Here is a 16,925-nt window from a genome sequence, read left to right on the forward strand (position 1 = left end):
TGATGCGTGTTTTAGCCAATGGCGGCGGAACGTATTTTTTCACGATTTACGATTTCTCACGATTACAAAAAATGCTCCGAATGCTCACTTCACGTCTTGTTACATGAAATGTCTACTAGTTTCAGCTTGCGATTCGCGCTTTCAACATCTCACAAGGATCATTATTAGTATTATTTTTATTTTTATTACCAGTAGAAGCCGTTATTAAAAATGACATCCCCTCCAATACAAATCCTATTATCTAGAGGTTGCTCGCACGCTTCCAACACGCTTGATCCCCTGCATCTTTAATTAAACCATTTGCTTGTAGGCAGCAATTGCTCAGATAAAATCGAAATTGGCCTATGCTTGATCAGGGCGCCATTCTTAATGAAATACATGCTTTGCCCCCAACACACATCATCGATCGTTATTACTATATCATTGCATAATATCGTGTAATCTTGTAATGACAACATCGTTTTTGTTACCAAAATGAATTATTTTCATTTTCGGAAATACGAACCTTATTTAATTTTCGGATTAACGAACCTTATTTCGTTTTCGGATTAACGAACCTTATTTCGTTTTCGGATTAACGAACCTTATTTCGTTTTCGGATTAACGAACCTTCGGAATTACGAACCTTATTTTGTTTTCGGATTAACGAACCTTCGGAATTACGAACCTTATTTCGTTTTCGGATTAACGAACCTTCGGAATTACGAACCTTATTTCGTTTTCGGATTAACGAACCTTCGGAATTACGAACCTTCGGAAATACGAACCTTCGGAATAACCGAACCTTCGGAATTACGAAGCTTCGGAATTACGAATGTATGCGAAAAAAAACACATCCAAAAAAATCTATACTTAAAAAAAAGAAGGGATTAAAAGAAAACATCCACAATTCCTTATACCTGGAAGAGTTATAATAAATTTTATATGTAGGGGAGATCAGGGTTATTTGGAACGCTGTGTGAGTTGAAACGGTTCATTGCCATTTCGTCCACTGCCATTTTGTCCACTACCCACATGGTCTAATATCATTTCGTCTACCATCAGTTGGTCCACTATCCATTACCATTTACCATTACTATTACCATTTCGTCCAATCACCATTTCGTCTAATAGCCATTTCGTCTAATAGCCATTTCGTTTATTATCATTTGGTCTAATAGCCATTTGGTCTAATGGTATTTTTTTGCCAATTGGTCCAATAGCCACTTTGTCCACTATCATTACGTCTATTCCCATTTGGTCTAATAGCCAAATGGTCTAAAGGCAAATGGTCTAATAACCACTTGGTCTATTTTCATTTCGTCCATGTTCCATTTGGTCTAACTGCATTTGGTCTACTATCACTTGGTCTAAACCCATTTCGGCTAACAATCATTTGGTCTAATTGCCATTTGGTCTAATAGCCAATATGTCCAATTGCCATTTTGGCTAATCACCATTTCGTCTAATATTCATTTCGTCTAATACGCATACTGGTCTACTATGCTGCACTAGCGCCCTCTACGACCCGAGTCGACTCTATTCGCGATTGTGGGCCTAATTAATTACCAATTCTCTTCAACTTCTTGATTTATTTTATCACTGTTGACTAGTGTTGTTCGTCATTGATTACTTTGCATTATGGAAGTGTTTTCCACCCAAAGGGGGAAGCAATGTGTGTCTTATCGAGGTTATACATACACGATACGGGCGAGGAAAAACGGAATGGTATACTGGCGATGTCGCCAGCGGACAACGTGCTCTGGCACGTTGGTAACCCAAGATGCAGGCGGAGGAGCAGCTGAGGGGTACCCAGACCCAACCGAGAACATGGAGCATTCTCATCCTCCGAACGTGGATGGGACCGCGGTGGAACAAGCACGGTCCGAAATTAACAAGAGGGCTGCGGAAGAATTGACAGCTGTTCCAAGAATTTATAGAGAGCAACAGGTCAGCCTCCTGGTCTCAAACGATATAGCAGCGGCAGTTCTAACAAAAGTAACATGTTAGGCTATAAGCATCTATAGCCTATAGGCCTAACGACACGTTAGACCCTAATTAATACTATTAGATCTTACTTAAAATTAGAGAAAAATATAGTGTGAATGAAAGTAACTTTTTATGAATACAATCCTGACTGAAATAGACTGTTTTTTCCGTCTGGCTATGCGTTTTGAATTGGGCCGGTAAATAGGTGGAGTTGTGACATCTGCGCGACACTTTTGGGTACATTCCTTTAATTTTCTCAGCTGATATACAAGCTATGATGTTGTATTTGGTATCAAAATAAAGCTTATGATGAGAGTAATACAGTCATACCAAACACATAAATGAAAATAATGTTCTTTCCCTCTAAATTAGTGTTTAAAAGACTTTTTCTTGTGTCTTTGTTGTACAGATCCATGTCAAGTTCAGCTTATCGAAATAGGAGAAAGGCCCTTCCTCCTTTGCCAATGCATATTGATGACTTAGTTATTCGCGATCAGTGGTCTGAAACAACAACAGATGAAAGGTTTCTCCTGTTTGACAACACTCATCCACGTGTAGGAGGAGGGACATTCAGAATCATATGCTTCTGTGCTGGAGCTGATCTTAGGCTCCTTTGTGATACAGACGAATTGTTCATGGATGGTACATTTTCTGTAGCACCACGGCATTTTATGCAGATCTACACGATACATGGGTTTGTGAATGGCAAGCAGCTGCCCCTTGTGTATGCACTATTAACAGGTACATTCATTTTAGTACTGTTAATGTAATTTAATGTAAAACTGATTAACTACAGTGTTAAACATGAGTAATGATTTAAATGAATATTTTATATTTAAAAGAAAAACTTTGTTATATCAGGGCTAAAGCCTTAAAGGAGTTCAGAGTTTTAGGATCACCCCCTTTTATGAAACACTCTCCAGAAGAATCACCTTGTTATAGAGTCTTATATGTTCTTTATTACATGCCTGAGAAGCACAAGTAGATCAATATCATCAGAAGAGAAAAGTCTGAGGTAATACTAACCGCTAACCATCACCTGAAAATAGTGCGTATTTATTTATTTTGTCATACTGTACATGTACAATTCACAATAAAACTTTAGTGAAATGACTTGTAATGGAAATAATAATTCTATCAGGCCCTAATTTATTTGCTTGTTCCACAATCTTTACAATTACAGGAAAGACAACACAGATCTACACAAAGTTGTTCCAGACCCTAAAACAGAAGGCTGCTGAGCTTCAACTGGTACTCAATCCTTTAAGAGTCATGTCAGACTTTGAAGTAGGGCTCCTGAGAGCAATCATGGCTGAATTCCCACAGGTATTTTTAAAGTTTGCTTTGCCTCAGAGTTTTATTATCTTAACTCTTTGTGAAGGGGGGGGGGGTGTATAAGCAAAAAATCATAAATAAATCACTAAAACAAATTATGTTAAGATATGTATGATAATGGACTGGATACTTCAAAAGTAAATGGAAATCATTTTTTGCTGTGTTACAAGTTCAATCAGTGACTCAGCGTTGGAAGAAAGCTAGTAAAAGAATGGAGGAAAAAAGTTATAAGCACAGATAATGTTGATTTGAATGTGGCTAAAGTTAACACATGTAACTCTCAGTTGCCTATATGTACATGTATGAATGTATTCCAGTGAGATGATTCATTAAAACCTTGAAAGGTTGGTATTTAAAAGAGGGAAAAAATATTTTAACAAAAAAGGCCAGGCTTTTGGCCAGGCTTTTATAGAGCCTCAGGCCAGAATTTTTCGCTATTGTATTATAGTTTCAGTATTCCAGGGCTCTTTTTGACATTTCTGGGGCATATTCACCCTGAACCCTCATGTATTTTTGGTAAATTGCCAATTCGTCTATTGCCAACTCGTCCACTCATCACATGGTCTACCTTCAATTAGTCTAATGCCAATTCGTCCATTTCCCAACTCGTCTAATATCATCGGTTCATCCACTATTTAATTGCCAATTCGTCCACTCACCATTTCGTTTAATAACCAGTTGGTCCAATAGCCATTTAGTCCATAAACCATTTGGTCTAATTGGATAAGGGTTAATTGGGCGAAATAAACTAAAAGAAAATGGGTATTAGACCAACTGTTTATTAGACGAAATGGTCATAGACGAAATGGTGATTAGACGAAATGACCATTGGACCACGTGGTTATTAGACCAAATGGTTTTTAGACGAAATGTTGGTGGACGGAATGGCATTAGACTAAATGAGTGCAGACTGTGGTGAGCGGACGCGTTGGGAGTAGATGAATTGGCAATTTACCTATAGGAATCATCATACGGTCAGTCGCTGGGCGGTTGGTTGGTCGGTCTGTTGGTCCTTTACAAATCTTGTGCTTGGAAGTACTTCCTCAATTTTGAATCGATTCTCATGAAATTTGGAACACACATTGGTCTTAGGGTAAAGATGTGTAGAAGATACACTGTAGACCAAATTGATGTATTCTGACTCCTGTGTTATTCATAAGACATTGCATCTAATCTAGTAACATGTACACAGACATTTTATTGACACTTTTTTGTGTTTTATTGCCTGTTTGGTCTTGTTCTTTAGGCAGAACACAAAGGATGTTATTTCCACTTTTGCCAAGCACTGCACAGGAAGATCAAGGCAATAGGCCTTCAGGCCTTGTACAATGACCCACAGGATCAAGACACAAGGATCTTTGTTAGGAAGATGATGGCTACTGCCTTCCTCCCTCCTGGGGAAGTGGTTGGTGCTGTTCAAGAACTACGAAGACAGGCACCAGCTGTACCACGCATTGATGAATTCAATGACTACTTCCAAGGTACATATGATAGGCTTCTGGGATTGAGCTACAGGAGGGGTTATAGGCTCAACTGTATTTAGAACCTTCAGAAAAATATTTTTAGGTTTGAAATGAGAGCTCCCAGTGAAATCCAATTTCACCTTTCTTAAGTTATCTCTCATTCTAGCACTGAAAAAATGAATCCAGCTCCATTTCACAAGAACCTTGGAAATTGGGGAAATGGAAAAGATCATGGATTTTTGTCCACGTAGGGATCAAACTGCCATCTGGCACCCTCCTCGCATCCATCCATCATCCGTCCATCATTTTAAAGGGCCCCAATGAAAACCAGAGTTTGTGCTGATGGTAAATTGCCAATTCGTCTATTGCCAACTCGTCCACTCATCACATGGTCTACCTTCATTTAGTCTAATGCCAATTCGTCCAATTCCCAACTCGTCTAATATCATTTGGTCTACCATCAGTTCGTCCACTTTCCACATGGTCTAATTGCCATTTCGTCCACTCACCATTTCGTCTAATAACCAGTTGTTCTAATACCAACTTTCTCTTCATTCAATTCGCCCAATTAACACTTCGTCCAATTAGAACAAATGGTATATGGACTAAATGGCTATTGGACCAACTGGTTATTCGACGAAATGGTGAGTGGACGAAATGGCAATTAGACCATGTGGATAGTGGACGAACTGATGGTGGACCAAATGATATTAGACGAGTTGGGAATTGGACGAATTGGCATTAGACCAATTGAAAATAAACTGCTGATTTTTTGTGTGAAATAAATAAAGACTTTAGTTAAAATTTATTTACAAGGTTTTCCCATGATGCCCAACTTTGCAAGTGTTGCTGAAATGGCAAACCACTTGGGTAATAGTAGAGCTGGGGGATATTTTGATATTATTGAAATTATGCAAAATTACAAAAATATTTAATATTTGATAATGGTTTGATTAGCTGAGATATCGGGGTAACACAATATGACCAAAATTGAAAATATTGTCGAAATATTTAAAACATACATATATATTTTTGTTACAACAGATACATGGATTGCTGGCCATTTTCCTGTATCTATGTGGAACGTCCACGGAGTCGATAGGCGAACAAACAATGACATCGAAGGATGGCACAACGCTTTCAACAGGCTCATTGCAAAACATCACCCTAATATCTGGGAGCTTATCATGGCTCTAAAGAAGCAACAATCCATGGTAAGTGCAATGAGGCTGCAGATCCAAGCAGGGGAAAACCTAGCAGTGAGACAGAGGAAGTATGTCAGGCTTAATCAGAGATTGCAGATCCTCACACAACGATACATCAATGCTGAAATTCCTCAGCAACAGTTCCTGCTATGTGTATCATATGCAATCGCTGCTCCTCGGTGAGATGGATGTTATATCCTCATTGCCACCTGCATGGTCTGCATGACATGCTGGTAACTGTTGCATTTTTAAAAGTTGCTGTTACATATATTTTCTTCATGATTGCTACAAGATGGTAGCTTAGCTTAGATTAGTGTTTTCAGTGTATATACTCATATTCTTCTTTACTTTCCTAAGTTAGGTTTATGTAGTATGTGGTCTGCTTATTTTTGTTACTTGATGCCACTACCATTCAAGAACTTTTGTGAGAGAAGTGAGTTTCAACTTCAAACTCTGAAAGCATATGGTGCTATTATGCTGGGATTATATACATACTTTTCTCTTTAGTAATCATTTTGAGAAAAGTTTTGTTTTGGATATATTCGATTCAAGTTTTGTTTTGGTCATATTGGATAAATTTTTCTCTTCCTAATTCTAACCACCAACTAACCGACCTGGTTATGCTACGACTATACATGGTTTGTTCATCAGCGAACTTTGCAAATTAATTATTTACAATTGTTTTGTCTCTGTAATGACTTAAATAATCCATTATATCTGCTGATATTCATAGTTTTTAGAGTATCATAGTTCACTGAATTTTTAATACACTCTGGGTTTCTTGGATTGCAAAGCAAACAAAGCGTCTGTTAATGGGAACCATGCTGTTTAATCAACAAGACTATGATTCTTATTTTACTCTAATTATCGTTTAATCCCTTGAACACTCCAAGGAATTTAGAGTGTAGGTTTTCTGTTCGTGATTCAATAGCTAGTTGACGTTAAAACTCACTATTCAGGAGGTAAAATAACATAGTACATAGAGAGGTAAATTTAATGTGGGGCTTACACTTTCTGGAAAAAAAGGAAATAATAAAACATGATCGTTACTCGCTCAGAAAAGTCAATTGATGTCTATCGTAATTATACCCCTGTTTGTTATCTGTTTACTTTTGTGTCCAACCATCCATTACAAGACTTTCATCTGCACTCTTTGTGCAGTCGATTGTATAGGTAAAGATTAGGTTATAACCAATGATCAAGTGTCCAATATCATGTCTGAGCCGGATAGGACAGTCATTGAAAGTCATTTGTATGTAACTGTGTACATGTATGTGTGTTCAACCAGCCTTAAAAGCCCTTGTTACCACGGATGATTGGATCAAGAATGTTTGTGATAATTTTTTTTTAATTTTCCATTATGCGTGCTGGTTTGCCAGATCAGAGTTCTCTATAGAGATGTTTTATTTATAGTTCATAATCCCAGAGCTATTAGGTTTTTTGTTCAGGTTTCAATGAACTTAGTTATATTTTCCCCTCATCATTATTGTTATGATGAGAATGTGTTTTTCTTAACTTACAAGGATGGCGTTAATCGTTTTCTTGAGTTACCATCATCCCTTGTTAGAAAATTGAATTCGCGAACCTTTTTGTGTACACTAGTTTATTCGTGTCTATTGTATTTTTCCCATTATTTTCATGTGACAAAGCGTGAAAAATAATACTTTTCCCATCATTGTTATTTACTGTTTTATTTGATAAAAAGGAATTACTTGAATATATAATTAGGGGTTTCCATCCTATATGTCCAGTCTTGATAAGATCGCAAGATGGATACTTGTTTGCACCTTGTTGTTATAGGCTTTACTCATCATGTTTCAATGATAATTATTTTCTTGCAGCTATTTTAGAATTATAGCACGACATGAATTCAATGTGCAGAAACCCCAAGTTTCCATATTTATTGTTTCTTATGTACACTGTAATACACAAGTATTATTTATTCCGAATTGAGTTGAAAAGTTACTTTGTTCAATACTTCTTTGAATACTCTGTTTAAAAAAAAAGTGATAGTCGATGTGTTGCTCACCTACGTTGGTCTTCGTAATACATTATTTTAATAGGTCATTAAGTTTCCTAGATTACAATCTAGGTGCCTGTTTTTAGGGAGGAAGCCAGGATTGAATTAGAATTTCTATTAAAAAATTCGGAATCTATCTGTGATATGTTTTAAAATCTAATTATGGTTTGTTGTCTAAGTGCACTCAAGGGAATTTAGAGTGTATTTATGTTTGTTAGTGGCTTAGAATATCTTACGTTATAGACTGCCGATTGTTATTTGGGGTCTTCTTTTTTTTTAACTTCGTCGAAAATCATTTTATATTACAAACCAACAAAAAGAAGTTGGGTTCTATGTCAATTACATGCAGGGATTTGTGGATTTGTTTTCCCTTGTATGAACAATTTTCTCTTTTTTTCTCTCTCTTTTTCTACATTTGTAATGTTATTGTCCCCCTTCACTCTGTGTAAGATTTTTTCCCCCTAAGTGATACGATTCTATATTCTCAAGGTTCTCGATTATTTACCTGCTCTAGCCCTCATTCTTTGATTGGTCGTTATTTCGAATTGTTTATTCTGTTTTTGACACGTTTATTTTATATTCATTCCATATCCTCATTTTTTTCATTGATGTATACAAGAAAAACCATCAGGAGAGACGGATACTTAAAGTTTTTGTTGTTGTTATCGTTTTTTGTAACCATATATTTTAGTTAAGTTTTTATAAGTATCTTCTTGTTTCCTTCGATATATATTGCTTAAGTAAGTTATCCATGTTCTTAATTAATATCTTAGTTTTTTGTGAGCATTGTGTTTCTGTTTGTCCTGCTGCTCAAATCTGTCCTTCTTTCACTCTTCATCCCATGATTTCTTTTCCTTTCTACCAGTCTTCTAACCACACCGTTGGCTTCAGTAATTCTTCACCGTTTCGCCATGGCTATGCCGAATGATCATATTGCTTTTAACTCTATAACAGACGATGATTTATTTAATTTGTTCAGGTCCTCTCTTAGTCCAAGCAACACAACTCAATCAAATTTTTCAGGTACTTATGATGATTCTATAGCGGATCAAATAAATTCATCGGCTGAAGAGTTGCTGCTTAATCTCGGTCAACACGATCCAGCAAATAATCATTTTAGTAAATACATTACAGTTTCTCAATTTGACAACATCACCATGAACTTTAACTGTGACACACTTTCTCTACTTCATCTTAATATAAGAAGCCTGAACAGACACTTTGATGAATTACAGTTGCTTTTAAATAATCCCTCTCCTAAACCATTATCTGTTATAGGTGTAACAGAGACTTGGCTTTCACATGACTCCAACCTTCCACTCTCTATTGACAATTATAACCTTGTTACTAAAAACCGTCAGGGGAGATTGGGTGGAGGCGTCGCGTTGTATATTCTTCATAAATTCTGTTACTTTGTCCACGAAACAATTTCAATTAGTAATGATATAATGGAATCTCTTTTTCTAGAAATTGAAGTTCCAGGCGGTAGGAATGTTATTGTAGGTGTTGTTTACCGCCCTCCCAGCTCTAATGGTAACGATTTCATTGCTCGTTTATCTGACATACTTCGGAACAACATGTTTAAGAATAAAGATTGTTTTATTATGGGAGATTTTAATATAAATATTCTTAAATGTGCCTCTAATAATATTGCCCATGAGTTTATAGAAACATTTTTGTCTGCCTCTTTCTTGCCACTCGTTACCAAACCCACTCGTGTTGCAAATTTATCTAGTACTTTAATTGATATTTTTTCCAATGTTGTTCCTCATCCTGATTCATACATTATTCTTTCAGATATAACTGATCATTATCCGATCATGACTTCCTACAAATTATCGCAACCCAACAATATTCACGGCACCCGCCCTCTCCAACGTATAGTTAATGCACGGAATTTATCTAGACTGAATGATAGTTTAGAAAATGTGGACTGGTCTTGTGTTCTTGATTCTACTGATGTGAACTCTTCATATGATAATTTTATTACCTTACTTAATAGGCACATGGATACTTTTCTTCCAAAGCAAAGAAATAACAACAAAAATAATTACAAGAAAACACCTAGACTTCCTTGGATATCAAAATCTTTACTTCGTTCAATAAACCGAAAAAATAATCTATATTATAAATACAAATCCAAACCTACTGAAAGAAATAGAGATAAATATACATCTTACAAAAACACGTTGACGAGAATAATTCGCTTAGAAAAGAAAAAATATTTTACTAATAAACTAGAATTACATAAACATGATATGCAAAATACTTGGAAAATTCTTAAACAAGCTATGAACATAGCAGATAACAAATTGATATTACAAAAATATCATCAAATGATATGGTTATTCAGGATTGTGGTAACATAGCAAATATTTTTAATACTCATTTTTCTTCCATAGGCAAAAAAAATTTGGCCAACAATATACCGCCCTCTCATGGGCATTTCTCTGATTTTCTTGGTCCCTCTAACCCAAACTCGATCTTTTTAAATCCAACGCATATTCATGAAGTCATGGACATTGTTTCTCACTTAGGAAACAAGAAAAGCTCTGGATATGACGATATTAATAATATTATAGTAAAATCGATTATTCCATTCATTGCTGTTCCCCTAGTTCATATTTTTAATTTATCTTTAAGTAATGGGCAAGTTCCTGATTCTATGAAAATAGCTAAAGTTATCCCATTGTATAAAAGGGGGGACAGGTTGAGTGTTAATAATTATCGCCCAATCTCTTTACTACCGTGTTTTTCAAAAATTTTAGAAAAAATTATATATGTTCGAACTTTCACTTTCTTAAAAGATCATGATATATTCTCAAATTTTCAATTCGGCTTTAGAGAAAAACACAGTACCGTTCATGCTCTCTTGTCATTTATTGAAAAGGTAGCTCATGCCTTAGATAAATCTTCTCATATGGTTGGTATATTCCTAGACTTCTCCAAGGCCTTTGATACAATCAACCACGAAATATTACTCAGCAAACTTTTTCATTATGGCGTACGTGGCAAGGCCTTGGAGTGGTTTAGGAATTACCTTTCCAATCGAAAACAATTTGTTTCACTGAACGACCATTCTTCCAACTTATGTAACATTAATTGCGGTGTGCCACAAGGAAGCCTTTTGGGACCTCTTCTTTTCATAATATATATTAACGATTTTTGCAGATCATCTGAAATTTTGTCTTTCATAATCTTTGCTGATGACACCAATTTATTTTTTTCTGATAAAGACCCACACACTCTTGTTCAAACACTCAATCAAGAACTGTCTAAAATACTCGAATGGATTAGAAGCAACAAACTTTCTCTTAATATTGAAAAAACAAAATACATGTTGTATAGTAACACCTTAACTTCATTACCTAATAGTATTAAGTTTGATAATTTTCAATTGGAATGTGTATCGAATATTAAATTTTTAGGTGTCATTGTAGATAATAAGCTTTCTTGGAAGTGTCATATTGACAGTATTTGCAAAACAATGTCTCGTAATATTGGTGTTATGAATAAATTAAGAATGTTCCTCCCATCAACTTCCTTACTCACACTCTACTCTTCTTTAGTATTACCATATCTTCACTACGGTCTGCTTATATGGGGAAACACACATCAAACTTTACTTAACAGGATTTTATTGCTGCAAAAGAAAGCACTTCGTATTGTTTTTTCTTCTCACGTACGTTCCCACACTGATCCTATTTTTTTCGAAAACAAAATTTTGAAGATCAGTGATCTTTACCTACTCCAGCTTGGCCAATTCATGTACCAATACAATAATAATATGCTTCCTTTTATTTTTCATGACATGTTCTTAAAAACAGCTCCTCTCACAATTACCCTACTAGAGGTCGCGACGACCTTCATTTGCCCATGCTCAGAACACTGTTCGCCCAAAATACATTTATATATAGGGGCCCAAAATTTTGGAACTCTTTTCACCCTGATATCCAGTTTTCCCCTTCTCTTAATTCATTTAAAAGAAAATTAAAATTTATTTTGTTACAATCTTACAAAACTTCACATTGATTTCTTTTCCTCTATAATTTATTTGTTTATTTATTGTTTACCTGTCTACAGGTTGCCCTCGGTGTTGGTGTCAGATTGACTACACTTCTCCCCCCCCCCCTCCTATCCTTGACTTTCTCTTTCTCCATTTATCCCTTCTTCGTTTTTCGCAGATTGTGCAGCAATGTTTGTTTATTTTTACTCTTGTTTTTGTGGTTTGTTTTTGTTTTGTTTTTTGTGTGTGTCTTCATGTCTTTTTTTGTCTCTGCTCATCTTTTAATTTTAATTTCCTTTATTATAATTATTATTTATATCTTTATTTCATTATCTATTTTGTATAGATATATAGTTATTTTTTTTATACTTTTTTTCGTCTTGAGTGGTCCACACTCTACAAGCCCTGCTTTTCAGTGGACCACTCCGTTTTTCCAACTTTTTTGATATATTATCCTCTGTATCCTCTATATTACTTGAATATTTATCATTTGTATTTTCTGATGTCATATTTTATTTATTGTAATTAATGCTTCTTAATTTTGTTGGAAAAATTGAATAAATGAATGAATGAATGAATGGTACATGTACTTCGCAAGACGTGTGTTTTATTATTAAGTATGTTGTGTGCATTTATATCACATGTGTGACAGGCCAATTCGAGAACTTACCATTCATTTTTTTTTTTTACCTGTATCGTTTTTATACACCCTACATTTATTATCAATATTTTTAGGTCCAACTGGACTATCTTCTGCCTGAATTGTCTCTTATTTAGCTGTTACATATTTAATCTTCTGGACCATGCTAAATCTTGCTTTGCTCTTGCTAAATCTTGCTCTGCTCATAGGCAGTTGAGGCATGTATATACAATAAAGTTCTAATAAGCACAATATAGACTTTACAAGTTAACTTCGTGTATTAAAGCTGCATTGTTATAGTATCAAAAATCATACCATGTAAGAGATGCATGTACCTCTAAAGCCAAACCTTTGTATATTACGCATATATGAAACTAAACTTTGTTTTATCATGTGTAAATACTTTTATACCTTGATCACGTTCTTTTACATTGTTGGCCTTTATTATTATTATTATTATTATGTGCAAAACTACTGTGTGTTGATGCCAAGAAAGGAAATATTTTCCTGTAAAAGCTACCTCTAAAGCCAAATCTTGATATATTATGCATATATGAAACCAAACTTTGTTTTATTATGTTTACGTACTTTTATACAAGTGATCATATTCTTTTTAGCCTTGCCTTTATATTGTTATTATTATGTGCAAAACTACTGTGTGTTGATGCCAAGAAAGGAAATATTTTCCTTTAAAAGATACCTCTAAAGCCAAATCTTGATATATTATGCATATATGAAACCAAACTTTTTTTTATTATGTTTACGTACTTTTATACCTTGATCATGTTCTCTTAGGCCTTTATTATTATTAATATATGCAAAACTACTGTGTGTTGATGCCAAAAAAGGAAATACGTGTATTTTCTTTTATATTAAAGAGTTTATTTTGTTAACTGAAAATTTGAAGATGAGTTTGTCTGTCTTCTTTAAGTTTTTTCTTACACTTAACTGGGAGGGAGGGACGGAGAGGGGGGGTGTAGGGAGGAGGGGACAACATGATTGAATGACTGATAAGTACATTTTCTATAATTGAGTAAAATGGATAATATTGTCACGACCCATAGGCCTGTATATTTTTCATTTATATTTGTTCTGCCTTATTTCTGGATTTCTCTCCTTTTTTTAAAATTTTTTTCTTCAATATTTGCAAAATTAATTGGAGGGGCCTCCATCCTCCTGAGAGCAGAACGTTGGTTATTATCATCATCGTCAAGCAATCGCTTAGTAGAAGGAGTAGGTGGATCTATGGGCGAAGGGGCCTTGCCCCACCCCCCCCCCCTTCTAAAAAAAAAAACGACGGAAGGAAATAGGGGAAGAGAAAGAAAGAAGGACAAGGGAAATTATTGGAGAAGGAAAAGAAAGGAAGGGAAGAGGAAAAAGAAAAGGAAGGGGGAAAGAGAAAGAGAGGTGAAAAGGAAGGGGAAACGAGAGGAAAAAGAAAGGAGGGGGAGGAGGGAGTGAGGAAAGGAAAGAGAAGGAAAATAAGGGTGAGACGAGATAAAGAGAAAGGAAAGGGGAGAAAAAAGGAAGAGAAAGAAAGAAGGGAAAGGTAGAGGGGAGAGAGAGATGGGAAAAAAAGAAAGGCAAGGGCCTTAGGCTCCTAGATTCAAAATTTTGTTGAAGCCCCCTGCAAAAAAAAAAATGAGAAAAGGGAGAGATGACGAAAATAAGAAGGAAATGAATTTAGATATAAAGACGAGGAAAAGAGTGATAAGAAGGAGGAAAAGTGATGAAAATGAGAGGAAGAGAATTGACAAATAACAGGTTCCCTTTCGGGACAGTAAATAAAATAATTTCAGCTCGCGCTTCGCGCTTGCATCAAGTGTTTATCTCATCCTTACAAAATAGTCTTAGAATGTCCAGTTTCAGACTTGAATATAACAACAAATTGCCTTTCGAAATCACATGATTTATTCAGGAAGATAGCCAGCCTTTCCATTAGATTTAAATCTAAAGAAAAATCCAATTCGCTCTTATAGCGCTCACAATTATTTTTTAAAGTAAAAAAAGAATCCATGACTCATGGTCATCATGTCATTGACTCTATAAAAGTTGGATCTATAAACATTGGTCGTCGGACGTTGGTAATCGGTATCTCTCGGTAATAAAGGGCCTCCAGACCCCCCCCCCTCAGAAAAGGCATAGCTACGCCGCTGAATGAAATACATTAGTTAAACATGTTCAAGAGGGTTACATGGCTCTCAAAGTATCCTTTTATAAGTTAATTTACTATTTAAAAATAAATTTAAAAAATAAATAAAAGATTTTCTAACCATTCGAGGAAAAAAATATAAGAACGTATCGTTTTTAAATCTGAATTTAAAAAAATCAGATCAGGCTGCACGCTGGTTGATGAGTGAGGTCCGTCTCATATTCATGCGCGTATTCTGGGGGGGGGGGGCTTTGGGGGCCCGGGCCCCCGGGGTAGGCGAAAGGGGGCGCCAAAAAGGGGAAGGAAAGAGAGGAAAAGAAAAGGGAGAAAAAAAAAGAGGGAAAGAAGAAGAGAAAGAGAAAAAAATGGGGAAGAAAGAGAGAAGGAAAAAAAGGAAGAGGGAAGAGGGAGAAAGAAAAGGAAAAAAAAAGAAAGGGAAACATCTCATGCTTCGCGCTCGCATTAATAATTTATTGAGATATGTATCCTGTACATAATAACAAAAGAAAAATGATTAAAATCTCCCATTTTTGAGATCTGAAAATAGGGAAACAGCTTCAGCTCTTGCTGCGCGCTCACATTTTTATTTATGATACATCCATCTCTTCTTGAATTCCTTCAAACAATCCTTAATCTGTTACTTCTTTATGTCAATTAACCAACATTTTCGGCAATAATTGCAGTAATTGTTCATTTTAAGATATTATGTATCCTGTATTACAGGGAGTGTTCAAAGTGTCCTGAAATATCAATTTTTTTTAACTCGCCGTGCACATGTTTGTATATTCATTTCTAAACTGGATATATAGTGACGTGGATTGTCAATGTCTAATTCCTTCCTTCAGCTTTTTCTCGTCTCATTCCCCGTTTTCTTTTCCCTCCTTCCCTTTTTCTCTTTTTTTCTCCCCCACCCTTTTCTCTTTTTAGGGCCGTCAATAAGGAGGGGCGGACGCTTTGCCCTCCTCTAAATGCCTATGTATCCTTTTTATGAATGCTTACAAACAGTCCTTAAAACGTCATTTTTCATGTCAGAATATCACAAATTTCGACCCGCGCTCGCATTGTTTATTTAGATGTGTATTATGTACAAATTTACAAAAAGTGATTAAAGTGCCCCGTTTTGAGGTCTGAATATAGGAAAATTTCAGCTCGCACTGTGATGTTGCATTTACAAAAGTAAAATATGTATCTTCAAGAATTCCTAAACGCAGTCCTCAAAACGCCCGTTTCATGTCAGTATATGGAAAATTCTCAGCTCGCGCTGCGCGCTTGCAATCCTCGCATTAGTTATTAATCTAGAGAAATGTTCAGGATTTCAAACAGTGTCAAGACTTACGATTTTATGTGTAAATAATAGTGGGCCTACATGAAATAAAATGTTTATAAAAAAAAAAAGATCAGCTCGCGCAAGCAAAAAAAAAAAAAAACACGGAAAAAACCCCTCTTCGATCCGCAGACAGGGGAATATATAAATGAATGAACATTTTTCGAGCAACAGCCCCCCCCCTGCCCCCATTAGCAAAAGCTAGATCCGCAAAAGGGATGTGTTATAATTATACCCGGCAGGCCTATATACTCGCGACCAAAAATCTACTCTAGTGATTTCAATCCCCCCCCTTCCTGTAAACTCCTGGATCCGCACCTACGTAGTAGTAATTATTTTAATTATGTATATTATTTCTATTATGATTATCCTTATTGTTATCATTTTTGTTAATATAAGTAATATGTTCATCATAAATATTATTAGTAGTAGTATTATTGTGAATTTTATTATTATTATTATTATTTATTAGTATCATTATAATGATTATCATTCTTATTATTATATCCATTAATTGCTACAGCATGAGTATATCACAAACATTATACTCATCGTTATTGTCAATACTACTAGGCCTACATTTATTTTAGGCGCAGGCGGGCTTCTAGCGACGGGAAACGAACAAAAAGGGAGAGGATAGTACAGGGAAAGAAGATAGGACAGATCGGGAAGAGCTCTTTTTTGGGGGGATGGGGGGTATATTGATCAATAATATTTCTTTAAAAGGCTATATTGTCTTTCATCTGTTTATCGTATTTTGATATCGGAATACAATATTCTCCTTTCTTTTTTTTAAATAAAAATTGAGCGAC

The 16,925-nt window shown here is 35.5% G+C and overlaps 2 protein-coding genes across 2 annotated transcripts in view; one reads left to right on the plus strand and one right to left on the minus strand.

The window, feature by feature from the left end:
* LOC121422581 (fibrillin-2-like) overlaps positions 1-16,925 on the minus strand; it is a 144,298-nt gene that overhangs the window by 90,967 nt on the left and 36,406 nt on the right. The gene's annotated exons all lie outside the window — the stretch shown is intronic.
* On the plus strand, positions 2,000-6,269 carry LOC121423350. Its single transcript, XM_041618707.1, has 4 exons — positions 2,000-2,709; positions 3,152-3,294; positions 4,550-4,784; positions 5,811-6,269. The coding sequence occupies exons 1-4, from the start codon at positions 2,310-2,312 to the stop codon at positions 6,152-6,154; spliced, it is 1,122 nt and encodes a 373-aa protein (XP_041474641.1). The 5' UTR covers positions 2,000-2,309; the 3' UTR covers positions 6,155-6,269.

The sequence above is a fragment of the Lytechinus variegatus genome, chromosome 10, assembly GCF_018143015.1.
Source record: "Lytechinus variegatus isolate NC3 chromosome 10, Lvar_3.0, whole genome shotgun sequence".
Classification (NCBI taxonomy): Eukaryota; Metazoa; Echinodermata; class Echinoidea; order Temnopleuroida; family Toxopneustidae; genus Lytechinus; species Lytechinus variegatus.